Source organism: Labeo rohita, chromosome 14, assembly GCF_022985175.1.
Source record: "Labeo rohita strain BAU-BD-2019 chromosome 14, IGBB_LRoh.1.0, whole genome shotgun sequence".
NCBI lineage: Eukaryota > Metazoa > Chordata > Actinopteri > Cypriniformes > Cyprinidae > Labeo > Labeo rohita.
In genome coordinates, this window is record NC_066882.1 from 5,170,045 (window position 1) to 5,197,064 (window position 27,020).

At 35.3% G+C, this 27,020-nt stretch overlaps 1 protein-coding gene across 3 annotated transcripts in view; it reads right to left on the reverse strand.

The window, feature by feature from the left end:
- The window catches only part of pcdh11 (protocadherin 11), a 247,973-nt gene that overhangs the window by 66,386 nt on the left and 154,567 nt on the right, over nt 1-27,020 (reverse strand). For all 3 annotated transcript variants that reach the window (XM_051127679.1, XM_051127682.1, XM_051127681.1), the window contains one exon: nt 17,679-17,880. In XM_051127679.1, the coding sequence (XP_050983636.1) occupies nt 17,679-17,880 (202 nt within the window). The remainder of the gene's footprint in view (nt 1-17,678; nt 17,881-27,020) is intronic.

Below are 27,020 nucleotides of genomic sequence, written 5' to 3' on the forward strand. Positions count from 1 at the left end.
TTAAAACCAAGTAAAAAGGATGATTTGCCATATAATTTAAAGTGAAAATCTGTATTATTTGAAGTAAAATTTTAAATTATTGTTATTTTTTTTTACATTAAAGCATTTTTTTTTCTTTTTCTTTCAGATTGTAAAATTATTGATATGTCTGTTGCTCCCCTTTCCCTGTTTGTTTGTTTGAATGGATGTTCTTCTGTTAATCTAAAGACAATAAAATGTTGATCAAAAAAAAAAAAAAAAAAAACATTTTGTCAGCAAATGAAATGAGTCACCATAAAATTTACTAAATAAAATAAAATAAAATGAAAATAAATAATTATGGTTGTTATCTGTACATTTTAAAATAAAAGGTAGATTATTATGGAATATATTATTAATATTACCATACATGTACCATAAATAAGACAAATAGGCATATAATGCTTTAAATTTTGTAAATGTATTATTATTATTATTATTATTATTTTCGGTCTCCATTTCTTTTCTTTTCTTTTCTTTCTTTCTTTTAATATTATTATTATTATTATTATTATTATTGAAAGGACATATAGATTTGCAGAAAAAAAAAAAAATATATATATATATATATATCATAAAAAAAAATAATAAAATAAAAATAATAAAAATAATTATAAAATGTGATACTTAAAATAAAATGTAGCTAATTTTTCAAGTAAGATGGAATATTAATATTACCATACACACTAAAATAAGACAAACATGCATATAATGCTTTACAGGTTGTAAGTATTATTATTATTAATGCCAATTTCCCCTTTTATTCTTTCTTTCTTTCTTTTTCTTATATAATAATAATAATAATAATAATAATAATAATAATAATAATAATAATAATAATAATAATAATTGAAAGGACAGATAGATTTGCAGAAAAACAAAATAAAATAAAATTAAATTAAATGTGGATTATTTTTCAAGTAGGCTGGTATATTACTATTACTATACATGTACCATAAATAATACAAATAGGCATATAATGCTTTAAAGGTTGTGAGTGTATTATTACTTGTTCTTTCTTTCTTTTTAACAGTAATGTTTGAAATTATGGCTCTGATGTAATGCTAGTGTTTGACCACAGCAGTAAATGACTGTGCATAATTCCATACTGTATCTTGTGTTTGGACTCATGGTCGTATGATGAAACCTCACAGAACACAAGCAAAGTCAGTCTTCCTTTAACTAGAGAGCTGCAACATGGTAAATAAAGATTTATATACAGTATCTGGTTCAACATGGAAAATTCTGCATGGCGTGACAGATGCTGAACAGCTGAAACCCCTGGGAGTTAGGACCGCCTGGAATGAGAGCAAATCAATGCAACCGAGCAGGTGCGCAGAAGAACCAGGGCACAGGGACACTCGTGGCTAGTCGGCTCGGCAGCTAGAGGTGCACTTTGGTGGCTCGCCTGGTGAGCGCAAAGTGGCAGGCAACTGCTTGACCCTCCTGCTGCTCCGCTGCCTGGAGGTCCCACAGATGCTCGGTAGCAGCAGCATGGCCTGCGAACTTGACCATGGCAAATGTGATGAATGCACCAGCTCTTCTGCGCGGAGGCTACGCCTCTGCCAGGCCTCCATGTTCAGTGTCAAGCCCTCAAAAGCTCCTGTCATATTTTGTTAGCCCAAACACTTCCTGCCAGGGCAAGTCTAATCCATCCTCCGTGTGTCCCAAATGAAATCCTTTTTCCTCCACTCAGCAAAGCTCCCTTGTTCCCACACTCCATCTGTCTGTGTTACTGGCCCCGAGCTCTTTCTGAAGTCATCCATTTGTTTGAGAATACCAATTTATCAACGAATCAGAGCTCACATTGATTACCGGACCACAGGGTGCCACCAAGTAATCCGCTTCCTGCATGCACACGCACACGCGCCTAGATTACATCCTACTGACCTGCGCGAAGATAAAGGACTAGGAGCTAAAAAAGATTACTTATTCACATTCGATCGGCCTCGTATTAGCTGCATTTTACTCTTCTTGTTGATAAATTGGAAACGGAGCGAGCTACGTTTTGCTTTCATATAACAATAGGGAAGGTTTTCTCTCAATACATCAATCCTAAATAGCCCACATACTGTAGGTAGATTGAACGGCCTAGTTTACAGAGGAATTTGCAGATGTTTGATTTCATGAATATGCAATACACGATTTTCACTAATGCTACATCTAAAACGGCTTCAGCGGTTTATTAACGAGACACCAAAAAATGACACGGGTCAATAACGTAACTGTCACCGAAAATACCACCTCTCAGACGCCGAGTCTGTTTTGCTTTAAAAGACCATATTGACGCTCGGTTATTTTGGTCAATAATCCTATCTGAGGCCCATCTTTATCCTTGCCACTGTCTGCATATGAAAAATGAGAAAGAGGTGAGGACATGCATTTTAATCAATTCGCCGTGGCATATTTTAGAGACCCACTTCTCTGTGTAGACACAACTGTCCTAACATCAGACGCAGGCACACTTTGTGATAAAATGTCATATATAATAATATAAAATACTCTTAATTTGGGCTCTTTAAGCAAATGCCCTCAAATGGAAAAACAAAAAAAGACTGCATGGTCTATTAGCGCTGCTAAACAAATAAATTAAATGAATATAAATTAGCGGAATAAATAATATAATACGCTTAAATTTCAACTTCCGCAGCTTATATTTAGTCTCCATGTGACATTTCTGAGGTTTTCAGGACTTACTGTTTGTGTAAGAGACAAACAATCTTGTTAAAGCTATTGGTAACAAATTGCATTTAATAAAACATTAACATATCAATTTTTTAGTGGCTTTCTGTTTTCCTGTTGCATCCGAATGAGGAAGCAGGCTGTTCGATCCTACCCCTTGCACCAGCAGGCTGGATTCTGTTGACGTCAAGGAGGCGAGTGTTTCTGAAGGATGATAGACTTCTAACAAAATGCGTTTGATTGATGGAACTGGAGTCTGCAGTCTGGTTCTGTTCACAAAGTGAATCAAGAGCATGAAAAATTGATGTGTATCCAAGACATACATCCTGGCATTTTAATGCTTTGATAATGAGCTGCTCTACATATTTCTCTGGCAGCCATACATGAAAGTGGCCACCGAAATCATGCCATTTGGGACAAACGTAATCAAAATGACATTTAGATGATGAAGCCTCAAAGTGTCATGAACAGAAGTGCCTTTGCAGCCCGTCCGTGTTCTGGTCACGGATGAACAAACACTAGGTCTGATAACCTCCTCAGTTGCAAGAAAATTAAAATATAAATGGTTGAATATGCTATGATTATTTTTATTTTATTTATCTATTTTGTTATTATTTATGATATAAATTTGCATTAAATTGCATGAAACACTCCTCTGAACCACTAGATGGCACAAAAACGTGGCGTAGCACTTTCTAAAACATTCGCTTTTCAAGATGCATGTGCAAATTTGTCTGATCCTTGACATGATCATGGGCTGCAGCGCAAAGTTGATTCTGTGCTTACGTTTTTTAAAATGTTAAAATGTTTAAGCAGCAAATGAGAATCGTTAAAATGGATGCATGTATTTTGAGACAAATGTATTCTTAATGATTTTTAGTTTTGTTTAAGATAATTAAAGCAACAGTTTTTAAATAACGAAAGAATATGGAAAAGTATGGTATTTGGGGTAAAAGGAAACCCTGCTGTTGGGGCTAAAAAGCACACAATGATTAACATGATAAAAAATAAATGGCTGACTTTTCCATTTGTTGACATGACATTGTTAGATTCAGATGGCAAATATCATATATTATGCTGGGTGTCCATCTTAGAGATAATCACCATGTTTAGAATGAAACCATCATATTTAAAAACATGATATGAATCATATCATATAATAAAATATAATTTGCTGTTGCTACTGTAAAGCTATATTAAATGCTTTCAGAATCTTTACATTTTAAAATGATTTTTTTCTATATTTACCTTTTTTATATTAACATTTTAATGACAGTATATTTATTAAACAAAAATTAATTATTTTATTTTTCAAAATATGCAGAAAATAGCACAAACTTTTGCTAAAGTGATTGTTTAAACAAGTATTAACAAGTATCAAGTATTATTTAAAAAACATTATTTTAGCTAAAGTTTTTATATCAATACTGTGTGTCTTTTACCCCATGCTGGAGAGCCTTTTACCCTGTGTGTGGGGTAAAAGGCCCTAGTTGCCACCTCATACCTTTTTAAGATTTTAAATCGAAATAAACGACTTGTATGGTTTATTGACACACAATAAACCATAAATGTTCAATACAAACATATATATTTTTTCTGCAATTATATATTTTAGGCGCAGTGAACGGCACATTTTTTTCTTATGGTGAGCTTTTAGCCCCATTGTACCCTAATAATAAAAAGTAGTTTGAATATCTGCATACAAAAAAGTAACTTTCAATGGCAAATGCTGTTTATTTGCAAATGCATTTCAATTTCAATTTTCAATTTAATAAAATAAAATAAACAGAGTGTCTATTACTAAGTGCAAATAGCCCGCCTTGTTGGCAGAGGCTATTTACACTAACTCCGCCCACCAACATGTGATTGGACTAGTCAACACTATTGGAAAGACATTCTTTTCTATTAAAATGAAGGAAATAATTAAAAAGTTGAAAATAAATTATCGGGTAGGGTTAGGATAGGTGTAGGGAGGGCTTTATTGTCCCAATAAGGTGGGATACATTTAATAATTTGAATTAAAATTATAATTCACACCCAATACGTTATTATTGCATACTGTTTTATAATGTACTACAATACCAAGGTGCAGATAATTGGCACTATTTGGAATAAGTAGTATAAATAGCAGAAAATCCTGCTATTTTAACATATCTATAGCTATTTGCACTTATGCAATAATGGCCAGAAGAAATGCTTATAAAAAATCATTTATCCCAATAGTAATTTTAAATCGGATTATTGTTTGAAGGAAATGCAAGAGAGTGCTTGGTAGTACAGTGTTTAATGGATTTAATGGATAAAATAGACTTTTTTTTATATATATACTGCTGTGGATGATGATTTGTAATGTGTAAGGAATGTTTGGGGTTGAGTTAGTTGTCTAAATTTGTGTCATTTTATGTTGTGCTGTTAATGTGTGGTGTGTTTTAAAGTATTAATGTGGATGTATTTATGTCACCAGTGTCAAAGACCAATTTTCACTCTGTGACACTATTTTCACTTAGTGTAAATAGCAACTCATTAGCCGCTGCCTAATAAAATAAAATTAAATATTCTGATTTCTTTCTGACACATTTCTGATTCTTTAAGTCGTGTAGAAACCTAAACAAGTTTAAAATGAATCTACAATGAATCTGTCCAGCTTAGTTTGGAACACAGTGAGCAATAACACTCATATAAAGCATCAGAGTTTACTTTGAAAGTCAGGTCCAACTTTCAGAAAGAGATCTCCACTATCAAACCTTCAGCACCTGTCGATTCCGCTAGCGTGTGAATTGCTCCAATTGCAGAGAGCGCATGCATTTTTAATTATCTTTCACTTTGTGAATCTGTATTTCTTTCTTCTTCATTTTTTCAAGAACAGGTGATTTCGATTTTCAGAATCACATTACTTGTCAGAAAAATGAGACGCATCGCCTTGATAGTCAGTTGTTAGCAAGTGCTTCTGAGCTGGGCGTTTGAAGTTCCCCCACGGAGTTCAGAATACTTTATCCAGAGATGCAATCAAACGTGACAGCTATTGATCCATCCTCCAAATCAGACATGAGACTTACTGAACATGTTAACAAGCGCCGAATAGCTGTTTTAATTGTCAGAGCCTTTGAAATCCCAGTCAGAGAGTTCTGCGGTGGGTTTTCATTCAGAACCCGCGTTCATACAGAAAACACTTCAAATGAGTCTCCAAATAACGTCCTGAAGGACATATTCTTAGTGACTGCCGGATTGAAGGCAGTTATGGATATTTTATCGGCAAAAGGTATCTGCTCCTCATTAAAAAGTTATTTAATCCCCTTTATAAATGTTAATTAAAAAGCTAATCTGATGATTTCAAACCAATAAAAGCTTATAGAAATTCGCTCTGTGTACTCAAACTAGCAGGATATTTTCAAGACGGACTGAATTAACACACACACCTGCAATATTTGAATTGATTTGGTTCATTTTAGTGCAATTCCTGATTTATATCATTCCCTGTATGTGGATAATATGAGGAAAAACAATCAGAATCATTGCTGAAGAAAAACTAAAAAAACAAAACGTACATTTTTAATCATTCGAATCATTTTCTAACACGTATAAATGAACACGTATTATGAACAAAGGTAGAAATGTATTTATTAATTTAATTTTTGCCACAATCCCCAAAACACAGCTGCTTAACACACTGTTCTGGAGCTTTCTTGTATGACACATTCCTAACTCATCCAGGGAAACAAAGGAGATTTTAGTGCTTTGACTTGACTTTCCAGATCAATACATCGTCTCCCCAAGACAACTATCAATGGCATTTGAAGTAGACTAAACACAGGTTTCCCTCAATATCAGCTCAAAGAGTCAACTCTTCCCTAAAACCCTCTTGGCTATGACGGATAAACAGATGAAACCAATCAAATCCCACCTGACCGGGGCCAGACATGAAACAGGCAAAAGACAGAAAAGAAAAAGGGGCAAAACTGGCATGGGAATACTAAAAATGTGTACATTCATCCCGCCGCTGGTTTAATTTAACTCGGTCTTAACGCGGCAGCTGGAAATAGGTTCCAAAACCCTGCAGCGCAAAATCAGTTATTTGTTTAGCTCAAGAGAAGCCAACTTTGCAAATATGGTTTGGTTCAAGTGACCGTCCCAATATGATTACTGGTGTCCCGTGGAAGGTCTTTAACAAGCGTGCGAGCAAAAAAAGCTTTTTCATTCCAGTCGTTTCATTTCTCGTCTGTTTTTATTCCTTTTAAACTCAAGCATTCATGCATGCTGGGCCGAAGATGAGATGACTTGCTATGATGGTTGAAATACAAGCATCGCTTTGATGCAGTTGTGTCATATTACAACTCTGAGTGGGATATTACACTTAAATCAGTCAGAATATTGCTATTATGATGAAAACAGCTAAAACTGCTTGCTTTTCAGCATGTCTCAACTGACTCGCAGTCAGTGACTGACACATATGTTTTCATCTCAAGCACATATTATTTCACAATGTCATTTTTTTTACACTAAACCCTGATGTGATATACTAAAAACGAAATAAAAGCACCATCAAACAGCTTTAGACATGCGGCCTGTTCTCCCGGTGGTAATTAGCAAATATTTTTGGATGTAAGAAAGATCTGTACCTATAAAAGATCACAATTTTGAGTACAATGTTCCCGGGGAGGTTTCTGATTGGGAAATGGAAAACAAAATGTAGTGTAATTAAGCTACACATTCATTACCGATAACTGAATAAAATAATAGGCAGCCTGATTTAATGAAAATGCGTTTTACGCAGCGTCCCATCACTTATGCCGTGTTTATAACATTGTTTTACATGCTCCGCTTGAGATTATCCGAAAAGGCCAACCTAGCATCTGTTAAACCACTAACAGCAATAACAGCTACACTCTGCCAAAGTGAAAGAGAGAGAGAGCATTTAATATCGTAGGCTAAAGCAACTCCATGCATGTTTCAGATCTAAATACTGCGGCAGAAAACAATAACAAAAATTACCCATGAATGCACTTAGGGAAAGTATACATTAAAGCTCTTACTCTGAAAGTGTATGGGCACTGTTAAAACTGTAATCTTATTATATTTAGAATGAATAAAATGGATTGGTTTATTTGAATTTATTTTTTTCATACACCAGATTAGATCTTAGAAAGGCAAGACATAAGCTGGTCACACGAGGCCATATGCTACACATCAGGAAATCTCTCTCAATGACTAATACTTCACTAATGACGCAGCGGCAACATGCTTTTAGCTAGTAAAATGGAGACTCCCTGAGACTAAATCTGTTAGGCTGCACTGTAGACGCATGAGAAGGTCTTTACATTCAAAAGTAAAATGGACTTCATGAAGGCACTTTATAAGCTATATATGCATTCATTAATCTGCATATATGATTCAAGACGAACATTTGCGTAAATTCACTTAAAAGGAAATCTAATGAATGTGGCATTACAACTGCATCCATTCAGAATTTTCCTTATATTCTTGTGTAACATTTCTGAAAACATTGGCTTAAAGATGTGTTTAAAATTCATGAAAAAATTCAGCTATTTCAGTAATGCATTATTTTATACTCCCATTCAAAAGAATGAGGTAAAAGGAATTATTACTTTATTCAGGAAGGTCAGTAAAGACATTTATGTTTCAATGTTTTTTATTTCAAATGCTGTTCTTTTAAAATGTATATTACTCAAAAACAAACATTTTTCACAAAAAATAAGCAGCACTACTGTTTTCAACATTCATAATAACATGTTTCTTGAGCAGCAAATCAGCATATTAGAATGATTTCTAAAGAATCACGTGATAATAAAAACTGTAGTAATGATGCTGAAAATTCAGGTTTGCATCACAGAAATAAATTACATCTTACAATATATTCAAACAGAAAACCTTTATTTTAAATTGTAATAATATTTCACAATATTACTGTTTTTACTTCATGAAGGCAGTCATGATGAGACCACATGACCAAATAGTAGGGCTGCAATGATAAATCGATGCTTCGCAATGCGTGGATCAATTCTGAGATTTTCCGAATGCAATGCAATTTTCTCTGGAAACAATTCTGAGCTCAGTTGATGGCACTCTAATCTAGTTTTTAACAGCACACTCAAATGCTCGCGAAGAAGAGTTTTCCATTTGGCTGAATCACGTAATTGCACCTCGGCTCAAAACGCTTTTATGACGCAAGAATAATGTAAACACAGTCCACTGTGAACCACCCTTGTAAATCGGTTCAACCTTTTCGAACTTCATGCATGAATATTTTAGGTTCAAGTGTGTATAAGGAATTGGAAGCAAGCAGAGTATGGCTGTTTCTAAAGAATGCAGTGTTAAAAACTAAGCTCAGAATCAAGAGAGATGCAAATCTCAGAATCGATGCAGAATCATTTCTTAATATGTGATGCATCGATTTATTTTCCCAGCCCTACCAAACAGATCATTGTAGCCTACACTGCTGGACCAATCTGTCCGTGAACCAATATGCCTGTATAGGTTGTTAGTCAAAATCCCTGAAACACAACCTATCAGAACGTATACTACAATTGCGCCCCTATTGGCAACAGGACACTTTCAAATTAATGTTTTGTACTCTTATATCTGCATCATAATTTGGGTTGTTTGTAGCTCAGTTAATAGAGCACTGCGTTATGCGACAATATGTAATCATGTGATCATGGGTTCGATCCTAAAGAATGCATGTGCTCATAAAATGTAAATGCACTACAAATCATGATTTTGCACAATTTCTGTGAGGGTAGGTTTAGGGGTGGGATTAGGTGTGGTCATTTGTACGAATTAGCCACCTAGTAAAATATTTACGAATTATTGTGAGATCGGTGGAAAAAGTCCACACACTGGGCCTTATTTAAGAAACCTGCATAAATATATGAGTAAATTCTGAGTAATTTGCACATAAAACAGATCTTCCCGAAAACTCTCCTCCGGATTCACAATCATTCACAATTAGCATAATCCCCACCTATGGTTTACAGCATGTAAAATGCATGTCCAGGAACACAGTGGAATATCAGGTCTACTTTCTCAGGTTTGGCTCCAGTATATTGCATAAATGCAAAAAAGATTAATAGGCTATATACCTAACCCATAAATATTCGCGTGTCCACCAAAGAGTTTGTAGCCAGCTTCCAAAAAATGTCACATGCTCTTCTGAAATGGTCAGCCAGTGGCTTGAGAACGCTTTGGTGGCACAGCGTTTTTCCGCTTTAGCTGCTATGATGTCGAATATCCATGGTGGCAATGTATTAGTAGCATCTCATTTTTGAGAATTTGACTACAGTAAATATAAAAAAGCACTAACCAGTAATATTGACTTTCCATTGTTGTAACATGGTTGGTCGGTATTTGTCCCGCCCCTCATTTACGGCTGGGTAAATAGTGACAGTGACGAGCGCTGTGTTTTACAATAATCAACTCAGCTATAAATAAATAAAAAAAAAAATTTGTACCAACAAACATTTTCATGAATTCGAAAGTTTACGTCAGAATGACTTTACGAATGATTAACACAAAAATTTGTTCTGTTCGTGTTTCATGAATGAGGTCCACTGAACTGAAATAAACATGCATTTTGATTGGTAATGACAGTCATACGTCATTTCATGATCACAACACAACACTGTCATTATTTTTACGCCCGCTAGAGAACGCTAACTTTAAAACATAAATACAGGTCATAATAAGGTGCTTGCACAAATGACCCATAGGGTTGTTTTTAGTTGAAGGACAGGTTGTACTGGACATTTTGACTTTTAGAATAGCTAAATCATGTCTGAGCGCAGCTTGTTTGCATCTTCATTGGCTGCTCTTTTCCATTTGTCACCTGGTGGCCGTACAAAACATAATGCAATTGCTACCATTTTCCCACCGGTCCGACGTCTGCGAGGCTTATTAAGGGTGTAAATCAACACACGCTGCAATGCTGCATGAGTACAGATCTATAAATAACCCTTATGTAATTAATCTGACTTATTTGGAAGGAAACAATGTGACTCATGCAATCACGAAGCACACCATTACGGCAAATTAGCTTGGTAGTGCGTAATATTCACCTCATCACAAAGACCAGACTCAACACTTTCAAGGCAAAGCTTAATATAATTGTATTTCACACACGGTGTGTCCAAACGATGTGTTAAAACCTGAAAAAAAGAAGTTTGTTTGCTTAACAAACACGTAACCACCTGGATTCCATCGGCGGCACCGATCCCAAACATACACTTTAATGCATAATACTGTTTGATGTTAAGTACAAAGGTTTGGCCGCCTGAAGGGACAGCGAAGATTTAAAAATGTTAATTGCATGAGAAGTTCCCTTTTCCCTCTGCCAGCTGTTCGGGAGGAGGGAAGCACGGGGTGGTGGCAGAGAGACAACAACGTCCATGCTAATTCGACAACAGCAGAATGGAGTCTTTAGCCAATCGGCCAGAGGCCGTGGCAAATGTGAGCCGCTCGGAGCACAGCGTGGCAAAAATGAGCAAACTCTACTGGTGACCGTCTGATAAAGAAAGCCTGAGGAGGCGAAGCAAAAAGGAGCCATAAAACGAACGGCCTCCTGCCTCATAAATAACAGTAACATAAATGTCACATGAACTTTATTCCAAAAGCGGGCGGCCTAATAAAGATGCTGTTTTAAAAAAGGAGCGCAGAAATACATCGTCGTATCCTCTGCTTTTCCAGCCGCTATTACTCAAGCCGCGATGACACGCGAGACCTTGCCACGCCACCTTTCCGCACGTAAACCCGCTTCACGTCACCTTTTCCCTGGGTCTGCCACCGGTACTCTCTGTTCTTTCTCTCAATCCCCCTTCGTCTTGCTCTCTCTCTCTCTCTTGTTCTCACTCTTTTCAAATTGAGACGACAAGATAAGCGATTGCCACAGCTACAGCTGCCTGCTGCTCATTGATAAAACCATATCTAATCCGTCTTGGGCTCCCTACGCCTCCGATGCACTCCTCTCACAGTCTCAGAGTCTGTCAACAGAGAGGGGATCTATCTCTCTTTTTGAACTCTCAACCACGGCGTCAGCTTTTATCAGTGAACTTTTGGGCTAGGAAATGGGGACCGAATGAGACGGTTGACTTCTGTCCTCGACGAGCACACATTGGGGGTCCCATCACGCTCGAGAAGATGACGTCAGCCTTTTCTCTTCTGCCTGACGCCCTTCTGTTGATTATAAATAAATGACATGATTTTTATCAATCTGGCTTTTGCACAACAGCAAATAATCTTGGGATAAAAGTGCATGATGTATTTTTCATTTTAAGCAGCGTTGGATTGCTCATGTTTATTCATGAGGCTGTCAGTTTGGAAGCTTTCAGGTTTTTCGGCTTGTGCTTTGACAATAGAATAAATGATAGATTCTGTGTACAAAGAATGGTTTGCTTGAACGGATGAAGTTGAAGTGAAAAGAAACAGTGCGATAAGAAGATTGACTTGAGAATTCCCTCTCGGATTTCTCGTGTATCATTTGCTGTCTGTTGTAACTGAATTACCTGAGAGCAATTTAGCCTCCAGATAGAGGGGGGGAAAAGAAATATATTACCAAAAAAAAAAAAAAGGTGTCCACTTTGCCAATTAACCCAGTTCCCAAATGACACGAACGTCGTGCTCCCATTTACAAGGCTGATTTTATGAAGCCTGAGATGCATCCATCGCAGAATATTAATGAGCCACAGAGCAATCACTTAGCATATGCAAATCACTGCTAGTGTTATAGTTTGTTCCTTTCTACAAGATGATGCACAGAAGCAGCCCATTATCCAGCCTGTTGTTATCTCTCGGTGTATGAAAAAAATACACAAAAAAATTACAAGGTCAGATATGGAATTATTAGTTTGTCGAATGTGGTGTACAAGCCATCCAGCGCATGTCAGGAATATGACATTTCTAATATATTAAACTGCACATAGCCCTAAGCCTAAATATGACTGCAACATATTCAAACATCAAAAATGCACTACTTAAAGGAATAGTTCACTCCAAAATAAAAATTCTAGAATTCATGCTCATGTTGTTCCCAACCTGAATGAGCTTCTTTCTTCTGCTCAGCACAAAAGAATATACGAATGTAACCAAACAGTTGACTTTTAATGGCTACTTGGTATAGGATTAGTTCACTTCCTGAATAAAAATTTCCTGATATGTTACTCACTCCAATGTCATCCAAGATGTTCATGTCTTTCTTTCTTCAGCTGAAAAGAAGTTAAGGTTTTTGAGGAAAACATTACAGGATTTTTCTCCATATAGTGCACTTCAAAGGGGATCGAAAGGTTGAAGGTCCAAACTGCAGTCTCAGTGCAGCTTTAAAGAGCTCTACATGATCACAGCCGAGGAATAAGGGTCTTACGTAGCAAAATTATTGGTCATTTTCTAAAAAAATGTACAAATTGAGATAGGGCTGCACGATTAATCGAAGGCGAGTGTCATGCGTTGTGTAATCAGTAGTAAATCTCCAGCAGGTGCTTTCAGATGGAACAGCTTTTAGTACACAGAGCCGTAGTTCACTGACAAGCTACGGTATTTCGCGTTAATTATCAAAGATGATTTAATTGTGCGATTATGAGATCGAAAGAAATCATTCACAATAATGACAGTTATTTGCGTAATTTCTCAGTGAACTACGGCTCTGTGTAGAAATGCTGCTACATCTGAAAGCATGTGAAAATACCTCATTTGATAACATGTTTTCAATCCAAACTCACTTCACAACATCAGTTGAGTGTTTGAAATAAATCCTTCTGTGAGACGATATGGCTTTTTACACAGAATAAGGCATGCATAGTATTCATAGTATTCGAAGCAGTGATAAAGTAATTATACTGTATTATAAGGATCATAACTCAGATAAACCATACATTGTCGTAGTCATCTGTTTATTAGTCACGTTGAATCAATGAAAGCAGTTAAATCTTCTGTTTATTCAGCTGCAGCGATCATGATTTCCTGGCTGTCTTCTTTGGGCATATTTAGAGTTTTTCGCACAAGAGCGCCCTCTGGTTTACGGATGGAGATTCACTGCTGATCACAGAACAGTGCTTCTTTTTTTCCCTACTTTTTAACCACAAATGCTTGTCTTGCACTACCTCAACTTCACGCATTACACAGTCATGTTGGAAAGGTCATCTCTGACGTAGGCGGAAATACCAACCCGGTGTTTACAAAGCAAACGTGCAAAGAAAGTCAAACGCCCCTTGCAAAAAAAAGTTAAAACAACGTCAGCTAATGGTGTTTTTCACCCTACCCTACCTTTATGAACCGGAGTACACAGACAAAAAACTAACCATGTGTGACCTTTCAACATGATTACATAATGGGTGCAGTTGTGGTTAAAACATTTTTATTTTTTTAAAAATAACCGATTGTTTCACTAGATACGACCCTTATTTTCTCGGCTGGGATCGTGTAGAGCCCTTTGAAGCTGCAATGAAACAGCAATTTGGACTGGCTGATCCCTTTTGAAGTCCACTATATGAAGAAAAATTCTGGAATGTTTTCCTCAAAAACTGTAATTTATTTTCAACTGAAGAAAAAAAGACATGAACATGGTGGTGATTAAATTATCAGGAAATTTTTATTCTGGAAGAGAACTTATCCTTTAACTCCCTACCATAGCTGGGAAGTTACTAATAATTACTTTTTCCGAAAAGCAGTGGTGTGACAAAATGCTATTTTCATGTCACATTATTGAGCACACACAGAAGATTAACTACTCACCCTCATGTTGTTCCACACCCATAAGTCTTCTGCTTTTTAATGAAACAGAGATTTCTGATTAATGCAAATACATCAAATATGGTATGCACAAACGTTTTAACTTCTGTTGACAATATTTATGTGCTCTATGTATTGTGTTGATCAATGTTTACATTTGAATAAAAGCCTATAAATGTAATCATATCTCTTCAGATGACTTGGATGAAACTCCTTGATTTATGGTTTTATTTTGAAGCGTGAACAGTTTTGTAGAATGGCTTTCAGTGGAGACAGAAATCATTGAGTGTTTCAATGATGAACAAAGTCATTGAGGTTTGGAATGACATGAGGGTGAGTAAATGATGACAGAATTGTAATTTTTGGGAGAACTAACCCTTGAAATCACACAGGATGTCAAATTCATTTGATTCATTTGGTTTATCTCCAACAGATCAGTGTTTATTCAATAGCTCAGTGGTTTAGTTGCATCATCACTCACTGTTGTGTTTGAAACTCAAACTGTACAAGGCATCATCCTTTTTGCAGTGAAATAAATGTATTATATATATATATATATATATATATTTACCATATAGAAATGGGGTGTCAAAACATTTGTAACCCTGGAGCACAAAACCAGTCATAAGGGTAATTTTTTTTAAATTTATACATTGTCTGAAAGCTAAATAAATAAGCTTTAAAATCTAAATGATTAAAAAATTGCCTTTAAATTTGTCCAAATGAAGTTCTTAGCAATGTATATTATAAACAAAAATTAAGTTTTCATATTTATTTACGGTAGGAAATTTACAAAATATTTTCATGGAACATGATCTTTACCCTAACGATTTTTGGCATAAAAGAAAAATCAATAATTTTGACCCATATTGTTGGCTACTGCTACAAATATACCTGTGCAACAAATGACTGGTTTTGTGGTCCGGGGTAACATTTTATATGGAGATATGTATGTGCTGTCCAATTTATCTGACGTATATATTAATATGAAAATAGGGATTTAAATGCATGGACACAGCTCGGTTTGAGAGAACATGTTGCATTATCATAGACAGCAGGCCGGTTCAACAACAGCTAATCTAAGAGCAAAGACTGGCCATCATGTGTATGTAAATAGCTTGGCAGGAGTAGAGCTGAAGAAATGCATTCATTCTTACACAACACTGTGAGTGTCATAGCTCTGCTGCAGTGCAGAACCCAAATACATTTGCGCTTCAGTCAGAGACGCTATTGTCTCATTTATGGACCAGACAGAGAGAATATCTGCAGGTGTACGCAAGCCAATTTATTTCACTCCTGTGCTTTTTTTTTCTCAAACTTGCGTTGCCTCAAACAACATGAATAACGCTATGGTAATTCAACCATATTATTGATGTGTAAGCCAGAAAGAGATGAAGAGATCTGTGCTGATCACAGTCCCCCCACAGTTTCCTCATGATGATGCTGAACCCAGGAATCAAAGGATCCACCAGCCGCACTGGACCGTCCTACGGTATTCCAGATACAAGGGCTTTACATCCCCGGGTTACGGCGAAAATCAAACACAAAGACCGCTTTATATGCCGCGTGATGAGGAAGATCTACCGAGCTTACATTCACAAAGACCGGTCGGTCATACTAATGGCCGTGCAATATAGAGTAGCCCAGCAGTAAATACTAACCAGTTCTTTTGCGCCTCATTAAACAATAACAACTTGAGCAAATAAACACCCTCCCTAAACAAGCATTATTTGCTCCGCAAAGCACTATTGCAGAGGGCAGCATAATGTTCACTTAGCAGCAATGTGCCCTATACACTGTGTGTATTCCTGATCCTGCACCAGCGCACATTGAAAAACAATCCAAATCAAATACTTCTAGGGGAAAAAATAGAGATTTCTTGGATCAGATCTAAATGAATGGACAGCATCCGAATGGGAGTAGGTGCCCATTGATTTGAAGCATGAAACTTAAAACTTGTGTGGAAATACACAGTGCTGAATCAGTCGCAAGATAAGAAAATTAGAGAGTTTATAGGTTTATAGTAACTATGCATTATTATTTTCATTAATAAAATGTGACCCTGGACCACAACTATTTGACAACATGGAATCTGAGGGTGCAAAAAAATCTAAATATTGACAAAATCGTCTTAAAGTTGTCCAAATAAAGTTCTTAGCAATGCATATTATTAATCAAAAATTACATTTTGATATATTAACGGTAATAAATGTACAAAATATCTTCATGGAACACGATCTTTGCTTAATGTCCTAATGATTTTAGGTGTAAAAGAAAAATCGATAATTCTGACACATACAAGGCTACTTTTGGCTGTTTCTACAAATATACCCATGCTACTTAAGACTGGTGTTGTGGTCCAGGGTCACAAATGACAAAACAGTAATCTTCTAAATTAATTACAATTATTCTTTATCTTTATTCTTATCTTATTTTCATTTTCTGTAAGGATGGATATAATTATACACTGCTATATATCAATCCACACACATACTAGTTCAAAAGTATGGAGTCAGGAAGGGTATTTATTTATTATTTATTTATTTATTTAAGAAATTTGCATTTGTAATGTAACAAAATGTAACTGTACTTTTTTCTATTCATCAAATTAAAAAAAAAATATTCACAAAAATGTTCACAATATTTCACAAAAATTATCTTTAGGATTAACTAATATTAATGGATATCATCATTGATACTAAAATAAATAAATAATAAATAACTAATGTTTTTAAGATGCCGGATCATCACATAAGAATGATTTTTGAAGGATCATGTGACACTGAAGACTGGAGTAATGATGCTGAAAGTTCAGCTTTGCATCACAGGAATAAATTACATTTTAAAACATATTCAAATAGAAAACAAGTTATTTTAAATTGTAATAATATTTTACTGTTTTTACTTTGTTTTTGATTAAATAAATACTGCCTTCGTGAGCACAAGAGACTTCTTTCAGTAAATAAATAAAAACATTTATATAAAAAATATAACTATAAAAATCTTACCGACCCCAAACTTTTAAACAGTAGTGCATATATGTGAGAAAAATTTGACACAATGGCCAAAGACAGCCGTCTGAATGTGTTCACAGATGAAGAATTAAAAACCTGTGTATACTTATTATAAAAACATTGCTTAGCAGTTTATCAGCCTAGGCTACGTGGAGGCCGTCACAGTTGTGTCCTCTGCCTTTTGCCCGGTCAGCTGCTGAAATGTGCTGGTAAAGGACAGCGGTCAGTACTTACTGGACTCGGGGTCAGAGTTGCCGTCACCCTCGGTGCGACTGTTCGGTGAGGTCTGTTCATAGTACTCTTCCTGAGGGAAGCCCAAGGGCAGAGGCTGGGTGGTGCTGGCACCGCTATTGGGTTCCTGCTCTCCAAGCCCGCTGTCACTGCAGCTCTCCTGAGAGCCGTCCGGGAGGTGAAAGGTCACGCGGCGTTGCGTCTGCTAAAATACACACACACACAAACACACAGCAGTCAAGCTGAGCAGGCAGTGGCTTCAGGCTTTCAGGAAGGAACAGGAGACTTCATTTTGAATATTTGTTCCTGCACATCAGAATTGCAGCTCTGGAACTGCAGCTGCACATGTTTTAAAATGAAGAACATTTCAAAACATTGTCTTATTTTAATCACTGTAAAGGGTGGAAACATACATGTTCTCTTAAAGGTATAGTGTGTAATTTGAATCACTAGTGTCACCAGTGGATAAGCAAAAAATAATGAAAATAAAAATAATGCTAGAACAGGAAAGAATATTTCACCATGTACGTCTAGGAACTATTTCTATTTGATCTGAAGCTTAGAAATGACTTTTGTAGGTGTAACCTATGTAGTCTGGTGGATTCATATTAATACTAAATACTAAATATTCATTGTATCTTATGTATTCATTGTAATATTCAGATGATTCAAAATCATTCAATAAAATAAAAAAACAAAAAACAAAACAACAACAACAAAAAAAACATGGAATAGAATAAAATAAAAAATGAATCTTCAAAATTAGTTACAGCTATTCTTTGTTATCCTATTTTTATTTTCTGCATGGATGGATATAATTATACACTATGGAGTCAGGAATTACACACTATGAAGGTTTTTTTATTTTGTTTTTAAAGAAATTGGCATTTATTCATTATAACATGATTAAATAAATATTCAGAGGATGCAAAATCATCCAATAAAATAAAAAATACAAATATGGAAAAATAAAATAAAATAATCTTTAAAATTGATCCACACACATACTAGTTCACGGATGTTTTTTTTTTATTTTTTTATTTAGTTTTTTTTAAAGAAATTAGCATTTATTCATTATAACTTGATGCAAATTCATTCAATAACAAAAAAATAATAATAAAATAAAATAAAATAAAATTAAATAAATAAATAAAAACATGGGGAGGAAAAGGCTTTTTTTTTTAATAAGCAAATACATAAATAAGCAAACAGACAAACAAACAAATAAAATAAATAATTACAATTCAATGAAATTAAATCAAATTAAGTAAATTAAGACAATTTTTGTACTTGAATACAAAAAACACATGAGCACATGAAGCACATTAAATATATATATATATATTTTTTTTTTTTTTTTATTTTTTTTTTTTGGTGTAGCTGGTGCCAAAGTTATTATAATGCTAAATATCATATATATTGCTAAACATCATTCGAAGTAATAAACAAAAGCACATAAACATAAATGACTGAGTATTCAAAATTCAAACGGAGAAAGAAAATAAATAAAAAACAAATAAAATGAATTATTAATTAATAAAATACATTTATTACAAAATATGAATACATTTTTTCTTTCACTTGAATAAAACCACATGATTGAGCACATGAAGCACATTTCTCAATTGCCTGAAAAAACTTTAATTTAAGGTTCAATTCTCACTATTAATAAACCATTATCACTTTTGCCTAAATAAACTAGTAGCAGTAGTAGTAAATAAATGAACCTAAATAAACTAGTAGTAGTTAGTAAGGTTAACTAGTGTTAAGTTTAGGTTTTGGGTAGGATTAGGGATGTAGAATATGGTCATGCAGAATAAATGTTTTATATGTACTAATAAACAGCCAATATGTTATTAAAAGCATGCCATTAAGCAACTAGTTATTAGTAAGAATTGGTCCCTATACTAAAGTGTTACCAAAAACATATTTTAGGGTGTAGTGTAGCTGGTGCCAAAGTTATTATATTGGCAAGTATTATTCGGAGGATTAAACAAAATCACACAAACATAAACTTCTGAGTATTCCCAAGAAAAAAATCATGGGGTCATGAAGTGTTTTTCAAATTAAATAAATACAATTGAATTTTTTTTTTTTTACTTGAATAAAACCAGTTGAATGAGCACATGAAGCACTTTTTTTTTCACTACCTGAACAAAAAAACAACAACAAATTTTTAGAGTGTAGCGTAGCTGGTGCCAAAGTTATTATATTGCCAAGTATCATTCGAAGGAATAAACAAAATCACATAAACAAAAACTTCAGTTATGAGATGACTGTCAGCAAGAATGGCGAAGTATCATTTGGTCCATTTTAATAAAATCGTTCCCGTCACCACTTGAGACACCAGTTCTACTCGGCTGCTCTGCCAGGAGAGAGTGAATATCGGAGCCTCGGTTTCTCCCTCTAAGCATTGTGTTTCTGATTGATAGAGACTGCCCACAGTCATGCAAACTAGTGATTCTTTTTCACAAGGCTCCACTGCTTTCGACCCACTGGCCCAATTTAGACAGCGGAGGAGGATGTGGATCAAGTAGCTTTAACCAGGCAGATCTGGGAACACTATGTAGATTTTCTTGTTCAAAGGAGGAGAACCTCTGTCTCTTCGGGGCTGAGATTGCTATGTAAGGTGACCTTTTTGCAGTCTCTTAATTTGCTGCCGGTAAGAAGATGGCCGCGGGCAAGCTGGAGTCCTTATAAAACAGGGCACCTTTATCTTCTTCTTCATCTAATATCACATTAGACTCTAATATGCCAATATCAATTTATTTGCTTTTTCATATTTATGCCTAGGATAGCCAGTGACATTATTATAGCCAAAATGAAAGGCAAAGCAATTGAATTCACAAAGCCAAAGAATAAAAGCCATGATACGGAGATACTGATGTGATTGTGTTTGTTTTTTATGGCTGCGAGTATTTCATTTATACGAGTATTCATATTTGACTGGAAATAAAAGATACCCGCGATATATCCATCAGTATCAAATTGCCCCATGCACTTTCTATTAAAACTCCAGTTGGAATTAGAAACAAAAATAGACGCACAACATATTTTCTTAAAGGAGAAGTCCACTTTCAGAACAACAATTTAGAAAATAAATTTACTCACCCTCTTGTCATCCAAGATGTTCATGTCTTTCTGTCTTCAGTCGTGAAGAAATTATGATTTTTGAGGAAAGCATTTCAGGATTTTTCTCCAAATAATGGACTTCATTGGTGCCCCGATTTTGAACTTCCAAAATGTAGTTTAAATGCAGCTTCAAAGGGCTCTAAACGATCCCAGCCGAGGAAGAAGGGTCTTATCTAGCGAAAACGATCACTCATTTTTTCGGAAAATAAAGATTTGTTGACTTTTTAAGCACAAAAGCTTGTGTAGCACAGGCTCTGGGATGCGCGTCCACGACACTACGTACTATTGTATCACATCGAAAGCTCACGCGGAACGTAGGCAGAACTACAGACCCAGTGTTTACAAAGCGAATGCGCAAGTGCAAGTAAGTCAAATGCCGTGCTGTATAACAAAGACTATAGGGACTTTGCTGTATAATGATGACCTTCTCGGCCGCTCCAGCAAAGGACCCAACCCGGAAAAAACTATCGGCGTGGATTTTTGCCGATAACTGATAGTTCCACCAATCAACTATCGGTGCCGATTAATCTGCAAAACCGATACGTCGGTCAACCTCTATTAAAAAGTATACAAATTTTAATTTTTTAAAAAAAAAAGACATAATAACATATATCGTTTCGCTAGATAAGACCCTTCTTCCTCGGCTGGGATTGTTTAAAGCCCTTTGAAGCTGCATTTAAATTACATTTTGAAAGTTCAAAATCGGGGCACCAATGAAGTCCATTATATGGAGAAAAATCCTGAAATGCTTTCCTCAAAAACCATAATTTCTTCACGACTGAATACAGAAAGACATAAACATATTGGATGACAAGGGAGTAAGTAAATTATTTGTAAATTGTTGTTCTGGAAGTGGAGTTCTCCTTTAAAGCACTGCACAAAGAAATCAAGAATCAAAAGTTAATCATTACCACATGCTCAAGGGCTCCAGGGAATTTTAACGAATGCTTTTCTTCTGTCACTATGATACACAAATAAAGGCCTTATTGTGATATGAGAAAGCAGAGAAAAGGAATAGTTGTGTAAAGAAAAAAAAAATCTTGGCGCTAATAAAGAGCATGTGTTTCCAAAAGCAAAATACACATCTCCAAACGGCTCACTATTTCATTTAAGGACTATTGGTGGATTGACAAAACTAAATCCTTACAGTTGGCATGCTAAATGCAAAACTGTGAAGGTTCATTATAGTTTGTGTTACTGCCACCTCAGAAGCATATTCAAAACTGAGAAATCAACAGAAAGTCGGCAAGAATATCAAATATGGAATAACCAGTGCATAGATGCTGTTCCTTAAATCTCTATTTTAGTCTCTCTATAGTTCATTTTTTAAATGAGAATCAACAAATGAATTAAAAATGTAAAAATGTGGTTTTTAAATTAAGCTCTTGAATTTATAGTCACACTCTCTGGACTGCAAGAAGCAGATGAAAAATACAAAAGAGCACTCAGATGTTAACTTTGTTTTTAAGACATTACATTTTTGAATACTTTCAATGCATACCAGTACATGCAAGTTTTTGCATCTTTGGATGAAATTGAAATGTCTTCAAATCCAAAACACAAACCATTATACTTATCTAGAGAAGCATAAATCTTCATTAGCCACTGGATGTCTGGTCGAAACTACTGAAACATTCAGAAAAAAATATTCTAAGACAAAATAGGGACCAATTCTCACTATTAACTAGTCGCTTATTTGCATGCATATTACTGTTTATTAGTACTTATAAAGCACATATTAATGCCTTATTCTGCATGATCATATTTTAGATCCCTCAATCTTAAACTTAACAACTACCTTACTTATTAATAAGCAGCAAATTAGTAATTTATCGAGGCAAAAGTTGCAGTTAATAGGCATATATGCATACACTCCAAATGGTTCAAGAACAACACAAACTTTACTTTGGGTATGCTTTTTTAGGCATTTTAGGCAAATTTTGCAGGAATGATAATGGGTTAAATCTCTATTTTAGTCATATTTCTTCCCTCTATAGTTCATTTTTTCAACGAGGATCAACAAATGAATTAAAAATTAAAAAATGTGTTTTTTAAATTAAGCTTTTGAATTTACAGCCACACTCAAGCAAACGAAAAATACACAAGTGTCTAAGTTAATAAGCATACATGCATATACTCTATATGGTTCAAGAACACCATCCAATTTACTTTGGGTATGCCTGTTTTAGGCGTTAAATTTTGTAGGAATGCTAAGGGGTTAAATCTCTATTTTAGTCATCTTTTCACCCTCTATAGTTCATTTTTTAATTGAGGATCAACAAATTAAGTCCATGTGGTTTTTACATAAGCTGTCATAATAGCTGTATGGATAAAAAAATAAGCAAATGCTGATTAAAATAATTTTAGCTGGAGTATATCAGGACACGCCGCTGGCATCTGAAATGTAACACTGTCTAAAGCAATATTACTTAACTTGGTTTGTTCACGTTAACAATTAGCTTGAAAACATTCAACTTATTTAGCATTTATAAATGACAGCGAGAGTGATGAAGACAGAGCTCTTGATCTAAAACTGCTGTGAAATGCTATAGTATTGTAGCTGAGGTTCTCTGAGGTTAATTTCTCGCTTTAATTATGAGGTTAGTCAGTGTGTTTTCACAGCTCTGCTGCAGAAAGCAGCATCTGACCTCTGAGTGTGATGTTAGGTGGTTCATCTCTGATCTGAGCTGACAGAACAACAGATTGTCGCTGGGGAATTACACGATCTATAATTCAGAGGCCATGCAGTCGCAATAAGGCATAAGCTGAACTTTTCATGACAAACCATACATTAGTTAGCCTGGTTTGCATATTTAAAACAGTTTATTTGCTGCTTTTGGAATGTAAGGTATCATGCATATGATCACCAAATGCTAAACTGCTAATGGGAGCACATGTCTCATACGTGTCTTATTTGGGAAAAGAGGCTTGCTGGATTCATCAGATGCCTAGAGTCCACAACTGGTTTGAACCTTGAATAAGTTATCATTAACTGCATATGAGATGTCAAAAGCTATTTTGTCTGCTCTTATTTCTTTTTCTCTCTTATTTTACTGAATACTTAATCAGGATCTGATTTGAATCATCATAATGCCCCTTAAGGGAAATTCAGTGCAATTTAGTGCTGTAAAGATGACAACAGTCAGCTGTCCAGAAATGTGCACAAATATCACTTTAATGCTTCTAATTGCCGTGCTCATTCCAAATCTACTGTCATAATTGATTAAATACAGCTGTCAAGGACATTTCAAGAGAATTTATAGCCACACTCTCTGGACTGCAGACAGCAATTGAAAAATACACAAGAGCACTCAAATGTTAACTTTGTTTTTAAGACATTGCATTTTTGAATACTTTCAATGCAGACCAGTACATGCAAGCTTTCGTATCTTTGGATAAAATAGAAATGTCTTCAAATCCAAAACACAAACCATTATACTTATCTACAGAAGCATAAATCTTCATTAAGCACTTGGCCTCCAGTCAAAACTACTGAAACATTCAGAAAAAAAATATTCTAAGACAAAAAAATTTAATTTACTAAAGTCACAGTAACACTTTAGTTTAGGGACCAATTCTTACTATTAACTAGTTGCTTATTAGCATGCACGCTACTGTTAATGAATACTTAAAAAGCACATATTAACGCCTTATTCTGCGTGATCATATTTTAGATCCCTTAATCCTAAACTTAACAACTACCTTACTATTAATAAGCAGCAAATTAGGGATTTATTGAGGCAAAGGTTGCAATTAATAGGCAGTTGGAAAACTATGGAGCAACCAAAATAATTCTGTTTTGTTTTTGTATATTTATATTAACATGTTGGTAACCTTTTATGGTACCACTTTAGATTAAGGAACACTTTTACTATTAATTACAACTGTTCCCTCAATAAATTTCTAATTTGCTACTTATTAATAGTTAGTAAGGTATGGGGTGTGTGACGATTTTTGTATCGTGCTATAGAGCTTGGGAATCTACGTGACTGCGCATTGCATTCTAGGTAGTCGCCGCCATGTTTTAGGACACGCTAAAAAAGCGTACAATGACAATAAACACAAATCACTAGAGGAAAAAACAACTGTATTTGCGTTAATGTTTTTAAGAGCTGCTTGCACTTGCTACTGTACTAATATTGGAATCCATTGCGTTCATTCGAGCACTGAGTCGTGTGGCCAGAACACGACACATACACGCTCACAGAAATCATATGGCCACCTTCTACTGTACCACACACAGGACCAAATTAATTTCTCTTTTGCAGTTTTTAATAACTAGGTGGCACTGATATATCTGCCAGATAAAATAAACACACCATAGCTTGATCTCAGCCAGTTGATCATGTAAGTGTACCACCACCCTGCACATTTTGTGTGCATCTCAGATGTCTGTTCGATTCAAAAGTAAGTGCCCTGTGAACTGGAAATATTTCGCCCTGATTCCAGTTCGAAGACAGCGTATATGTTCCATTCAACGAGCACTAAAGTGTGCGACATTTAAATTACATTTATTTACAGAGGTAGATTATGTCACGCTTCTCTAGTAAGTTTAGTCTGTATGTAAAGACGATACAGGTGGTGGCGTAGTGCAATTCCATGAATGAATATTCTTAAGTAAAGTAAGCGCTAATGTATTTAATCATATATCACATAGCCCTAATTTCATTAAGGGATAAGTTTTACTGGACTTCACTTTAACAAATACACGATTTCTTACAAAGAGCTGCTGAACAGTAAATCAGATGAGTTGCTTTATGAACAATGACAGTCATCGCAACTCATATCACAGATTAAATTACATTTCCAAAGGTGTTATTCATAGCGTGAGCACTTACAAATTCATGTGGATCGGAAATTGCGCTTCATTTTAGATCCGTTCTCCACTCCAGTCATGTTAGTAGGTATGGTAGTTTATGTCACAGCAAGCGTTCTCCATTCTAATGTGTTTTAAATGTACAATATAAATTTTAACATCTACCTCCACTATTACCCAGTGTAGACTGTAGTGTCCGTGTCCGAAAGTCCCAGAATGCCGTGCGTTGCTGACGTCACGTTCCCACATACTCTATTATATCAACTGCAGTTTTGACACCTCCGTCTCAATATACTGAACAACGTGACATACATTCACATCAGTGTTAATTCAGCGGTACAGTTACACTCACAAGACACTGCACTTATTTACAATCACAAAAGTACATTATTTACTTTAAAGCCTTGATGGTTAAAAATTTATACAAAAAAAAATTTGTGAAAAAATGTGATATGATATTTTTGCCATATCGCCTACCCCTACTAAGGTAGTTGTTAAGTTTAGGTATTGGGTAGGATTAGGGATGTAGAATAAGGTCATTTACAATAAGACATTAATATGTGCTTGATTAGTACTAATAAATGGCTAATATTCTAGAAATATGCATGCTAATAAGCAACTAGTTAGGCGACCATAAAAATTCAGTTCTCACTCAAACAATTTTAGCTGCTTATTAGCATGCATATTACTAGCATATTGGCTGTTTATTAAAACTTATAAAGCACATAATAATACCTTATTCTGCATGACCATATTTTAGATCCCTTACTCCTACTCCATACCTAAACTTAACAACTACCTATACTAACTATTATTAAGCAGCAAATTAGGAGTTTATGGAAGGAAAACACTTAGTTAATAGTGAATATGGGTTCTCTATTCTAAAGTGTTACCAACATGTTTATTTCAACAGAAAAAAAAAAAAAAAATCCATGAATTCTATGAAAACTTAAAGGATTTGCAAATTTTAGTAGACGAAAAAGGATTTACATTTTGTAACCTGCATGTTTTAATGTCTGTCTTAACATATGAAAACGTCTGTGTGTCATCTCTCCTGTCTCTACATGGGTTAAGGTGTGTACGTATTGTCAAACATTATCACTTGTTTAAAGAACCATGCCAGAAATCCATAAAACAAACACAAGCTGCTAGAGGAGATACCAAGACCAAACAAAGCCTGTCCAACAGGATAAAACATCGCCATCAAAAGTATGTGCATAGAGATAAAAAAAGAGGAGAAATAAGCCAAGTTCTGTAACAAGCCAACTCCTGCCAAAGCCCCTCGCCGGTGGCGACCCAGACAATGTGCAGATGGGGCTGGATTGCTCACTGAGAGAATTAGATGGTGCTTATATTAACATGAAGAAGAGGAAAGAAGAACATCAGCCGCTCTGCTC